The sequence below is a fragment of the Phocoena phocoena genome, chromosome 4 (genome assembly GCF_963924675.1).
Source record: "Phocoena phocoena chromosome 4, mPhoPho1.1, whole genome shotgun sequence".
In the NCBI taxonomy this organism is placed as follows: domain Eukaryota; kingdom Metazoa; phylum Chordata; class Mammalia; order Artiodactyla; family Phocoenidae; genus Phocoena; species Phocoena phocoena.
Genome location: NC_089222.1, coordinates 136,411,620 through 136,424,296, shown reverse-complemented (window position 1 = coordinate 136,424,296; position 12,677 = coordinate 136,411,620). Strand labels below are relative to the sequence as shown.

At 42.2% G+C, this 12,677-nt stretch overlaps 1 protein-coding gene across 1 annotated transcript in view; it reads left to right on the top strand.

Annotated features, from left to right (window-relative positions):
- RUNX1 (RUNX family transcription factor 1) overlaps positions 1–12,677 on the top strand; it is a 243,461-nt gene that overhangs the window by 159,052 nt on the left and 71,732 nt on the right. The window contains exon 5 of the mRNA XM_065876105.1: positions 3,385–3,541. Coding sequence (XP_065732177.1) covers positions 3,385–3,541 — 157 coding nt within the window. The remainder of the gene's footprint in view (positions 1–3,384; positions 3,542–12,677) is intronic.

The window sequence follows — 12,677 nt, the reverse complement described above, 5'->3', positions numbered from 1 at the left end:
TTTTCCTTAAAATAGATTACAGTCATCCTAATTGCTTATCCTGGACCCCAAAGTGCCCCCCACCTTCTCCCACGAAACACCTTTATTTTTCAGCCTAGAAGAGATCCATTATTTTGCTACCGAGAAAATCTTAAATTTGCTACTGTTACCCGTTATTTACAGAAGCAGCCAAAAAGGCTGTTTGGATGACTTAGGATATATTTTGTAAGACTATAATATTAAAGTTCATTTAGGCCCTGGTACACCAGAGTCCAAAGGCATAAACACGCCTTCAGCAAGTTCGGAGGCCTTGGGCACTGATAGTAATATTCTTTTCATAGGAAAGAAATAAGTAACGTTTGTGTCAGCAAGATCGTGGTCCCCTAGCTATGCATTAAATATCATCTCAGCTGAATGTTAAGTTCCACCCCACAGCTTTCTTTATAACACTGGAAAATTAAGGGATTTGAAATAAATGAATTGTGACTGTAATTTCAACCTAATTAGAGTTAGTTTAAAATGCCAGTTTGAACTGTGAACAGGCCGACCAAGAGCAGTGTGGGAAGGTTCTGTAACATAGACGAGGCTTGATATTTTGCCCAACTTCCTGATACTTTAAAAACAGAGAAGTAAAAAAAAAAAAAATGAGCTATCCTTTGGCCAGCAAGTCCCTTCTTGTCTGTTTGGTCTGTGTTAAAATGTAAATGTTTGTGTTTCCTTACCTATTGTTTATAGCTTTTCATTCCAGTTGCTTCTTTTTCTCTGTTTGAAGTTAGATTTTTTTTCCAAAATCTCTGCATATTGCCTATCAATGATCAAATCTGTATCAAATTAATAGACACGTTAGTTTTAAATTTAAATTCTTTTTCCTACTCTAAGAATGCTTGCTAATAATTAGGTGATATACTTTATTAATGTAATATTCCTGGATCTAATATTCTTTCCCTTCCCCCCACCATGAAAAACCTATAAAAGGCCAAGTAAATGATCTTTGAGCCCCGAAATACCTTTGACTCTTGCTACAGTTTAAAAAAAGGGAAAAGAAGGAGTTAAACTCCTGATTTGTTTAGTCTTAAATTCCAACATCAACAGCATTTTCTTGTTTAGCCACCATGATTATTTTACTCTCTATTTGTTTCTATTTGGTGTTGGCCTCGTGAATTTGCCGTATTACGGATGAGGATCGTTTTGGAAAGATGAGTGAGGGCACAGTCATGGAGCCTGTGAGAGGGGCCAGTAGGATGAAGGTGATTTAGAAAACATTTGGTAGTTATAAAACAAGATTTATTTATTTCAACCTATTTAACCAACAAGGACTTATTCAGTTGGAAACCCATGTGGTTGATCCGGTCCCTGTATGCTTACTGAAAGTGGAATTAAAATAGAGATGCCAGGTCATCACAGGGAGATGGGGAAAAGGGAGTAAAAATATGTTTTCAAGGAGGACATTGCAACATTGTGAGCTAATTTTACAGAGGGAAGTGAAAACAGTGGGGGAAAAAAGGACGGGGGATTTTTAAGAGACTGAGAAAAGCAGAATAAAGTAAGTATATTTTATGGGAATAGAAAAAACGGTAACAATAACTAAATAACTGATCAAGGAGATTTATTTCAGTAATATTTTTGAAACAAAAGGGAATTGTCATATTACTGCTCTTAACTAAACAGCAACAAACATACTAATAATGGGCTCTAAATACCTAATTAGAGGGTGCTTGGGGAAGAAATAGCTGTGTTTTTAAATTTCCTGTATAGAAAACATGTCCATTTGGATGGAAAGAAAGATAAGAGTGCAAGTTGTATAAAATAGATGAAGAACATACCTACCTATTGCTGTGAGAATTGATTCTCCTGGCGTAGTCCTGGGGTTGGAAGTACGTCCACCCCTTATAGTGAGTTGGTTCATTTTCCCCATCGTACTCCTTAGAATCCAAGAGCCACAGCATCCTCGGGAATAAAAACAATAGATGGTCATCTGGATGACACAGAGAAAGGGTGATGACGAAGCAGGCAATGAAGATGGGAATTTAGAGAAACATGGCTTTTGTATCATCCAAGGGAGCCTATGGCAGCCTTATTTACAGACAGAAAAAGAGGACTGAAGTATAGGTGTCACCCCCCCAAATTATGTAGCAAATATTAGGTGAAAATGGGGAGGTGGAAAACAGAAGGAGGAATAGTCACTGTAGAATGCTTTATTATCACAGCTCAAAACTAAAACCCCCAAAACGATTATATAATTGGAATGATGAGCACACATTTCACTAGTGACTGAGAAAGTACCATAAGGGGTATCGCAAGTGATAGTAATAAGTAGAACTTGGGGCATCTTGATTTGAAATTCTACAACTACCTTAAAAAACACAAACAATGGAACTATAGCTAAGAATAAATGTTTTGATCAAGAAAATAGTTTCTAGAAGGGTCAAATGATGATCAAGAAATGGATACTACTGCATGAAGCATCTTTGGGCCATGCTCTTTAAAGCATTTTACCTTGAAATTGCTGCTTTTTATTTTTTTTTTTTACCTAAGTGTCAAAAAATATGTATTTACTGGTTTACTTTAGTAGTTCTGATAGAAATCCATTCCCATTCAGTTACATTGAAGGAATTCTTCTTCAAGATCAACTGGGTTTGGAGAAAACCTCAGTCATCTATAAGGTCCCAAGTTAACACATCTCTGGGACTCACAGATATAAAAATGCGACGTAGTTCCGCTCCTGAATTCAGAGGAGCGCATCCAAGTGAGCACCCCTCTTCTCCGAGGTCTGTTGATTTTGTAGTTAGTATTAAGCCAAGGGCATGTTTCTGATTTTTTTCTCTTGCATACCAGAATTCACTGCTAGTGAAAATCAAGGTAGTAGAAGCGAGTAGGGGCAACAAGGATGAACTAATTGCGAAGGGAGAGCTTAAGTCACTCAAGGATCGTCAGCAATTCAGTGGTAGCAATCCCATTTAATTTGAGCAGAAGTAAGTTTAAACACCTAAAAGGCAAAATCCGCCCTATTCGGCCTGTCGGTGGAGGTCTAGACAAATGAAAGATGGGTTAGGTTATAAACTTATAAAAAGCAAGACATTCTGTTTCTCAAATATGAAGAATTAAGAGATGATTGCATTTGTGAGAAGGCGTAGCTTTTCAAAGTCCTTGCTCTAGTGAGTGTTATTCCAACTCTGTGACCTTATGTGGCTTCACTAGGTGAATGTTTTATTATTTAAACATTGATAATTTTGCATAGTGGAATTTAAAGTAAATCTTCCCATTAAGGACTCTTCTGTTGTTTTGCTTAATTTAAGATTGTTATTCCTTCGCAAACTAAAAAGCATCACTTAATATACATTCGAGTTTAGAATAATTATGCAAATGACATCAAGGTTTCTAACATGCCTGATGTCTGGTGTTTAGGTGGTGGCACTGGGGGACGTTCCAGATGGCACTCTGGTGACTGTGATGGCAGGCAATGATGAAAACTACTCAGCCGAACTGAGAAATGCAACAGCGGCCATGAAAAACCAAGTCGCGAGATTCAATGACCTCAGGTTTGTCGGTCGGAGTGGAAGAGGTATGTATCTGTCAGAACTGAACTTGAAATACCCAGTATTTACATAGCAACAAACCCAGATTTCAAAACCTCTAGAAGTTTCTGTGATGGGATTCCCTAGAAACACAGTCATTTCTTCCCGTTATTATTGCTACGTCAGCTTTTTATTTAAAATTTAATGTTTTTAACAGAATCTGGCTTTACGCTATTGCTTTCTATTATGGAATTGGTTTAAGACTGATTTGGAGCAGGCAAAACGTGAACTGTGAATTTCAAGGAAACCTCTCAGATCTTTTCTAAAATGTAAAAAATATAAAACTTACCATCATGGAAACTAAGATCATACAACTGGGGTTCTCTCTCTTTGATAATTTTCAGATATCTCTTTACTGGAAACCTTTAACTTAGGGCCCATGTGTTACCTTTGACAAGTGACAGAGTTTCAGATGATCACTTCTAATAATTTTAAGGGCTATATAGTGGATGATGATTGAAATGTGTTTCAAGGAAGCATTTTTTATGGTAAAATATGAAGAAATAGTAACATTCTGGCTTGGTGAATTTGATGGCAATGTGACCTTCCTATATGTAATTTGGATGCCTTATTAGTATTTTAGGTACTAATAATATTAAAGACTGGATCCTCCAGGGGAATGATTGCATCAGTGAAGTTCTATGTGTAGTTTTCTTTTTCTGTGCCCGTTATCAAAGTATTAGAGCAGAAAGAGGAATCTTGGCATATCGTAATCTCCTCCGGTTTCCAGTTATTTTCAAATATTGTGTTTTCTTTGTATTGTAAGAACCTTAGTCCTATTTTACAAATAGCAATAAGTAGTATTAGTTTAACTGAAGGAGGTAAGATAGTTTGTTTTAAAAATCTCATTTTTGTAATATAGTATTGAATAAGCTTAGGAATAAAAGTTATTTTGAGTATGATAGAAAAGACGTGGTAACCTAAATAACAGTAGCTGACTCTTGTATTGAAAAAAAGTAAAAGTACAACCAATGGACATTTAAACATAAGAGTAATCATTAGTCTGTATAAAGGCATTTAAAAATATAAGAAAGTCTGTATTTTGGGGGAATTTGATTAGTCAAAGAGGAATGGGGGTAAAGGCATGCTGCTTCTTTGCACTATTGTTTTTGTGCTATCCTAGCTGTCTGGGGAATTTTCGAGATAGAATCAAAGGTAGAGAAAATTGTAAAAAACTTATAACGTGATTGAAAATATTTATTCATAGCACTATGTTAATAACAGGGTAATACCAAGAAAATTACACCCACTTATTGAAAGCATGAATGGTGCTATAAGGTATAAAGGCACAAGTCATTCTATGGGTTCACTTGTTATATTAAAAGTCCCCACCTTTCAGTAAATGGAATTCCCATTACGATTCAGAGATGTGCGTTTAGAAAACATCTTGAAGGCTTCAGATGAGTAGAAGCCAATAAAAAACAAAGGCCCTACTGCCTGGTCCATGCCTTCCAGCCTCATAACCACCTCAGGTCAATTCCTGTGGATTTCTGTTCTTAGGAAGCCACAGCTGAGTATCATTTAGTTGCATTTCCAGAGGAAGTTATATTATCGTCATATGCATCTATGTGGGTTTACGGGTCAGGTTTTGGTTATGGAAGTTTTGGAAACTCTTCAATGGCCCATGCCATTTTCCCATAAGAAGTGCAGTAGTGGCTTTTTGGCAAGGCCCAGGAGGTCGGTGATGATAAAGAGTGAAATTTTGAAAGCAGCCTGCTTTCTTTTCTGGCGTTTCTCGCCCCTCACTGGCCGTGTCTGTTTCAAGTGGGTGACTAAGAGAAGCTCGTGTTTACTTGGGTAACAAGGAACTGTTTCCCCAAGGTGTGGAGTGTTTGCCTTTGGCTGCCTGATTCGTGCCAGGATGCCCTTGAGTTTGCAGAGTGAAATAACTGCACCCAAGGCTGGGCTGTCTTCTGATAACCTGGAACGAGAAAATTAATTGAAACGCTCCATATATGGACAATATCTGTCTTGAGCAGTCTCTGCTTCCCACGCATGATAATAAGCAATCCAAAATAGAGGAACCCCAAAATGAATGTTTTGCCCAATTACAGTTACTGTGTCTATTGTCAGTCTTGAATGATTTTCTTTTTTTTGGTTAGGACTACAAGACAAAATGAGCCATCAAAAGGCCCAGTTTGACTCTCTCATAATTTCTCCCCATAGTGGTAGAATACAACTTGATTTTACGCTTTCAAGTCTAAGTGTCAACATCAAAGCCTGCCAGGTTTATTGTTTTGTTTTGGTTTTGTTTTTTGTTTTTTTTTTTTTTTTTTTTTTTTGCAATTTCCTTCCCATTACGAAGACGGCAGATGACTCTCACTCATTTTAACAATTAGTCTTAATCTGCCTCACTGAATCTTGTCCTTTAAAAGTTTCATAACGTTTTACTAAGTGATCTTAAGACTATCCACTATTTCATTTTTGATCTTAAGACTATCCACTATTTCGTTTTCTGGTTTTGAAAATGTGTCTGAAAATATGACATTGGCATCAACACACCACACAGGGGCCGAGAAGGTCCTGGCTGTTGGCTCACCGAACATTTCAGTGCCAATTTCCCATTCTGTCAAAAGCCACTGGTCTGATGGATTCTCAAAGGGGCCTGGTGCTCAGTTCCAAATAAAGGGTAGAAAAAGAAACTCCCTTTTCTTGTCTCAGCTGCCAGTCCCTGGGGATTGTAAAACCTCGTAGAAATTGTCAGAAGTTGAACATGGAAGGGTTTTTCTCTGTTCGACAAAACCAATCTGTCTGGGTGCTGGCTGATGTCCAGGACCACAGCTCCTAACCTCGGGTTCAGCCTGCAACTGGGAAAACCTGCCCATCCGGCTTTTACGGCCTTGCTGAAAACACTGGCCCCTAAAAAGTATTGGCGAAGGCTTCAGCAGTCTGAACCTTCCTCCTTCCTTTCCTTTCCTTCCCTCCTTTCTGGCCCTGACAATTTAAATCTCTCCTTCAGGGCTATCTCCTCCTGGGAATTTTCTCCCTTTGATTCAGTATCTCCATATAGATCAACCGTTCCTTTACAATGGAAGAAGAGATAGCAGCTCCCAGAAGAGGGGAGCTGACGGGAGCACACTGGTTCTTGTTCAGAACAATTCACACTTAAACACACGTCCTGGGACTATCCCTTACCTCCAGAAAATCACAGTTCAGGATCAAGAGGTGAGATCGTTGGCAGCAGCTGACATCAGCTGACATCTGTCATTGGGGCAGGTGCTACGGGTATTTTCAGTTACAAGAAAGTGTATCATGGCTGCAGCCGAGAGACATTGAAGAAACTTTAGCAGTGAAATCTGTGAGAGCTCCCGTCGCTATTGGAGTACTTAATCAGTTGTAAAGGAATCGATCAATCAGGGATTATGGCCTTAGTTAATTCATTTTAGAACCAAAGAGGAAATCTACCAGACCGTATTATCTACCGCATCGTAAATGGGGGAAGAGAATGCACTGCAAATTTCCTTCTGATTTTCCTAAGACTATGATTTTTAATCTTTGGGAACGTCATGAATAATTTTGAAAATCCTTGGAAGCCTTCTCCCCAGGGGGAAAAAAATGCACACGTGCACTTACACACACAGTTTCTTGTACAATTTCAGTTTTCGGGGCCGCTGAAGCTTGTTTATGGACCTTCTGGGGATCCGTGGACCCGCCAAGCCAAGAATCTCTGAATCTGGATCTTTGCCTTGACTATGGAGGGCCCGCCTAGCGCTGTGCGGCACATTGTAGATAACTGGAAAATGAGGAAATAAACGAACACATGAGTTAGACATTCTTCTTACACCCTGTGCTGTTTTGGTTACACCTGCTTTTATTATAGCCAGGACCTGGTGTGTATAATTAGGAAAACAGATCCCAGTCAAACCGCTGGTCCAGACTTTTGAGAGGCCATCAGGTGTGCACGCATATGGTCCCTTGCAAAGGAGAAGGGCTTGTCTTGTCATCGAAGGGGCAGCCTCCTCTCTAGTGACTGCCTGGCCCCCCAGCTGCAGACCTGCACCTCGAACCCCACAACCAGCCCAGAGAGGGCACCTGCTCCCCCATCCGTTAGGACTGGGGTTAATTTCTTGGTGGACATTTGTGTTTATGCTGATCTCCCTGGCAACTTTAATCTTGCCCACTTTCAAACAAGTACCCTTCCCAACTCTTTTATAAAATGAAATTCCTTCCTTATGTTCTTGCTGTGGATGTCTTCCCAGACATAATATTTACGCTGTCACAATCGGGGTTATTGCATATTTGCGTAATGTTTGTTACGTAAGGCATTTTCATTCTTAAGGTATTTTATGTTATTCGGGGAACACTGTGGGGAGGCTGCCTTTCAGATGAGTGATAGACTGTGGTTGAAGGAAAGGTACATGTAGAAAAGGATAGAGCGTACCGGTATTCTAAGCAGAGACGTGTCTTTATGGAGTGGTCACTACTGAGAAATGGTCTGAATGACTCACAGTATTATCACAGGATCCAAGTCATTCTCTGTTTTATCACAGACTCATATAGTAGGGGGAGGAAAATTCATCTGACAATCTCAGTGTTGTTTCATGGATAACATTCAAGATAATGAGCTGGCAGTCAGGTCTCCTGGAGAGAATACAAGGAAAAGAGGAGAGTTGTGTTAAAATCAACTCTCCCACTTTCCCCCTCTTTTGGATTGCTATTGATCTACATTTTAAAATTATATATATACTGAAATCTGTTTTCAGACTTCGGTGTGGGCAAATATTGATGGGAAAAGACCCAGCCTCTGATACACGCAGTCTCTGGCAGCCCTAGCAAATAATGCCTTTCGATGGCAGGGCGAAAGCTAGTGCCCATGATCTGATGTAGAATTCATCTCTAGAGATCAGCTTTCTCATTCTGTTTCAACTTGCCCGTAAAAGAGTAAAAACACTTTCTCAAAGCAAGTTGCTTCCCACCCCTCCCCCAAACCACCACCCAGCAGTCCCTGTCCCGCTTGGTGTCATGGCAAAGAGGAGAGCTTTCTGGAAAACTGCTTGTGCCTGGAACACGCAGCTTTGCAATTGATCTCTTCATGGTTTTCTTGCTGATTTAATGAAGTGCCAGGCGTTGCTGATGGCATTGGACAGCTTTTTTAAATTGAGGTTATTTATACGCACAGTATTTAAGAACTGATGGGCAGAAGCTGGACTTCTCTCCACCACCCCTCCCCCAAACCCCTTCCTTGCCAGCCGGCTTGCTTTGGATTGAGGCAGCCCTTTTTGGTGGGGACAGAAGACTATCAATCAGAAAGTGCCTCCGAGAGAAATAATGGTTGAGTGATTTTTAGAGCTTCCTGTTTCAGCAGCAAGCATTATAGACATAAACAGTGATCCGGCCAACGGCTGCACTGCTGCTCTGGTTCTAATGAGTCAGTTTTGTATTTTCTTTTGTGCTGGTTGGCGAGGGGCAAGGGAGGATGGAGAAGACTGGTTATGGAAGAACATATTCTGTTTCTTTTTCTTTATTATTTTTAAAGAAAAATGACTTGTTGAAAAGAGAGATGGTATATTGTCTGATGATTGTTTTCTTTCTGTTGGTGATTATAAAACATGTTCAGATGAGAAAGGGGATGTTGATGAATAACCATGTACTGTCAAAATGGAGAGGTTACGTGGTTTTGAAGGATTTCGCGGACTTTCAACCAGAAGGGTGTGTGTGTGTGTGTGTGTGTCCATCCATACCACCACTGAGAAGACTTCCTGGACCAAATTATCTTTGAGGACTAAATCCATACTAACAAGGTCTTCTCATCTGAAGCCCCAGTAAAGCAATTAACAGGAATTAATACGTGAGCAGTGTGGACTTAATGAGCTGCCTGCGAATACTTTCAAAGGTGCCAGTTTTATCAGCTCACTCTTGGGGCATTCAAGATTTTATGTTTATAAGCATGCGTTAGTGGACTTCAGGCAAAGCCCACCCTCCGTCACTGGTCCTGATGTGAGTCCCACTTTCAACAGAGATGTATTTCGGTCCATGTTAAGAACCGAGCTTGCCATGGCATTCCTGTTGCTGGTGCCGATTTGGGATTCCAGCACATTCCAGTCTCTATTAGGCTATGTCGAGCAGTGTATCCCGCTTAAGAACTCCATTTTATGTCACTGAACTTCCTCCAATGAGGGTTTCAGGTAGTTGAAGGACTCATAAATCAGAAGGTGATCCCAACAACCTCCTTCGAGAGGCCCGGTGGCCATCCTGCCACTGGATTCAAAATGCGTTTCCTCTGGTTTCCTTGGTGAAGAAACATTCGTGTAGGAGCCACTTAAACTGTGTTTTGCTCAAAGATGTGAGTAAATTTCCTGTCTGTTTCTCAACTTAGATGAATCCCTGCTTTTACCTTGAGATTTAAGAGCGTCATTAAGGATGTAGGGGCAGCCCAGTCTGCAGAGCTGCGCCGTCCCCCCAGCTTCCGGATCCAAGGATGCTTCTGGGTCTGGTGAATGGGAGGTCTGGCAGGCACCCTCGCAGGTGGTGTGTGGCCTTAACTGAGTCATCTTATGCAAACAAAGGAGACTCTCCTTGGCTCAAACAAAGGCTATACACAGGAATACAGGCATTTGAGCACAGTTGGTGACCTGTGTGCTTATCAGATCTCAGCAGAGAAGGCAAGGAGGGATGGGCCTGTTTGTAGGTGGAAACACTCCAGTTTGCTCTAGGCATTGGTTTTGGGTTTTTAGAGATGTTTTTCCTTCATTCTATTTGAAACCATTATATGGAGTACAGTCACTATCTATCCATCTATCTATCCATCTATCTGTAATTAATGAGAAACAGTCTAAACTCATATCCTAATACAGCTTTGGCCTCTTTACGTGGTATATTTCCAGTACCTGTGGCACTTGGGTCTGTCCAGATGTTCTGCCTTCCCTCAGGGCAGGCCATAGTTGGTAGATCTTATCTATCAATCTGCCTATCAATTTGGTCTCCCTCGGAGGGTCCCAACATTTGGCAATATCTGAAGACATTTTTGGTTGTCACCCCTGGGGTGAGGCGTGCTCCTAGCATCTAGTGGGTAGAGTGACTCCCACAGCACATAGGACAGCCCTACCCCTGCAAAGCATCAGTCACGCTGAGACTGAGAAACCCTGGGCTGGCCTCACACGAATGATCATGATAAGTCATAAAATGTCTCCTCTCTTCCCTAACACTTTCTGCCTCTTTACCAAACTTACGAAAAACTTCAGTTCACACAGAATAAAAAAAAAAAAAAAACGAGAGCGCATCACTGCATATTAGTCTTTTTCTAAATATGAAAATATACTGGAGTTCTGTGTGCATAGGATCGCACCATCTTGGCATCTCCTGGGTTGGAGGATGTGTGGCAGCCAGAAGTAGAGGCTGCAGGTGGAGGAGGCCACCCGGCAGGGAAAGTTCTCCCTCGAGGACTCCCCGCCACTTACAGCTGCTCCCTCAGGAATACCACACAGGTGCAGGTCCACAGGGACCATCAGAAACAGTGAAAGTGCACGCTGGCTTCTCATTGCCATCCTCCTCCCCATCAGGCTTCAGTCAGGGGCCACAGATCCACTAATCCAGGAACATGAATTGATGTGAGTGGACAGTGTACACTTGAACTAAAAAGGGCTAAAAGCAAGGTCCTGGTATGCATCACTGACCAATACCTTACAGACTCCGAAAAGGAGTCAGTTTGCACACCCAAGGACAATGCATGGAAGGAGTAGGGACGGGACAGAGGCTGATTTGCCGTCCATCCCTAGGAAGCCCTGGTTTGCTGCCCACGTGTTAGGTGTGCAGGGACCAGGGACAGACAGAGGGCTGGGTTCTTCTGGAGCTTTCTCCCACCTGCCCTTACGTGTTGGTTCTGCTATCACCTATTTTCTATAATACAGGAAGATTCAGGGGAAGATGACTTGAAAAAAGTCTGAAAAAAAGAGTCCTCTAGGTGTTCTCATTGAATCACAGTGGTGTCTGCTACAGGTGGAGTTTCTTGAATACATTTTGCTGTGACTGCTGTCTCCAGTTGGTTGTTTGTTTGCATTTACTCTGCAGGGGGCCCTCACTCCGAACTTTCCTGCCCCTTCTATTTCCTGTAAGTTTTCCTCAGTAAAGCAACCAGCTCCCAGGTTCGGCGTGGAGATCAATTGTGTGTCGAATCATTTGAGACCTGGAAGAGTTAGCTATCCTCCTGGGAATTCCCGGGCGGCGTCTGAGCTGGGCTATACGGAGCCCACACGCTGCCCACGTTCTGGGAAGTGAAGGTCACCGGGGAAGGAGCTTGGGAACAGCTGTGGCAGGCAGGCGCGCACTGGTGCACTGCGTTGCTGGGACCCCAGCGCCAGGGAAAGGATGAAGATGGGCGTGGGACTCCCCAAGAGGTGGCCTTCCAAGAATTTTCAAAACACAAGAGATCCCGCCTTTAACTAGAACAGCACTGTGTGGTATCACCAGCCACTAGACCAGTGCCTGATACAGAGTGGGGACTCATTAAATATCTCCAGATGAGTGACTACCCCAGGACTCTGCCTACTCTAGGCAGTAGAGCATAGCGGTTAGCACATGGCTATTACTGAATTCTTCCTGGGAGGACAGTGTCTCACCCTGGGCGCCATCAACGTTTAGGGCTGTTTATTCTTTGTCGTGGGAGCCATCCTCTGCATTTTGGGATGGTTAGTGGCATCCCTGGCCTCTACCCAGTAGCCAGGAGCATTCCTTCCATGTCATTCATGGGTGGTGACAACAAGAAGTGTCTGCAGACTTTGCCAAATGTCGCTTCCTGCGGGAGAGGTGGGGGGAAGAAACACTGGTTGAGAACACTGGCTCAGGGTTGCGTGTCTGTGGGCAAGTCACTTGACCTGTCTGAGCCCGATTCAGCCTTTGTCCAAAGGGGGTGGGGTACAGTGAGGATTACCTGAAGTAACACAGACTTTAGGGGTTACTACTTTTCGTGGTAAGATCAGTAGCTGTGACTGACTCTGCAGGGAAGCTGACGGTCACTCTGTGAGCTCCTAACAAACAATACAACCGGGACCTGCTTCTTTTGTTTGTCTAAATGAATGACTTTTCTGGGAGGGAACATCAACCCTTATGCTGATCCCTCGGCCCCATAGAGCCAGCTCTCAGGACACGGAAGGGTTATTTATGCGCAGCGGGCACTGCGATTTCAGA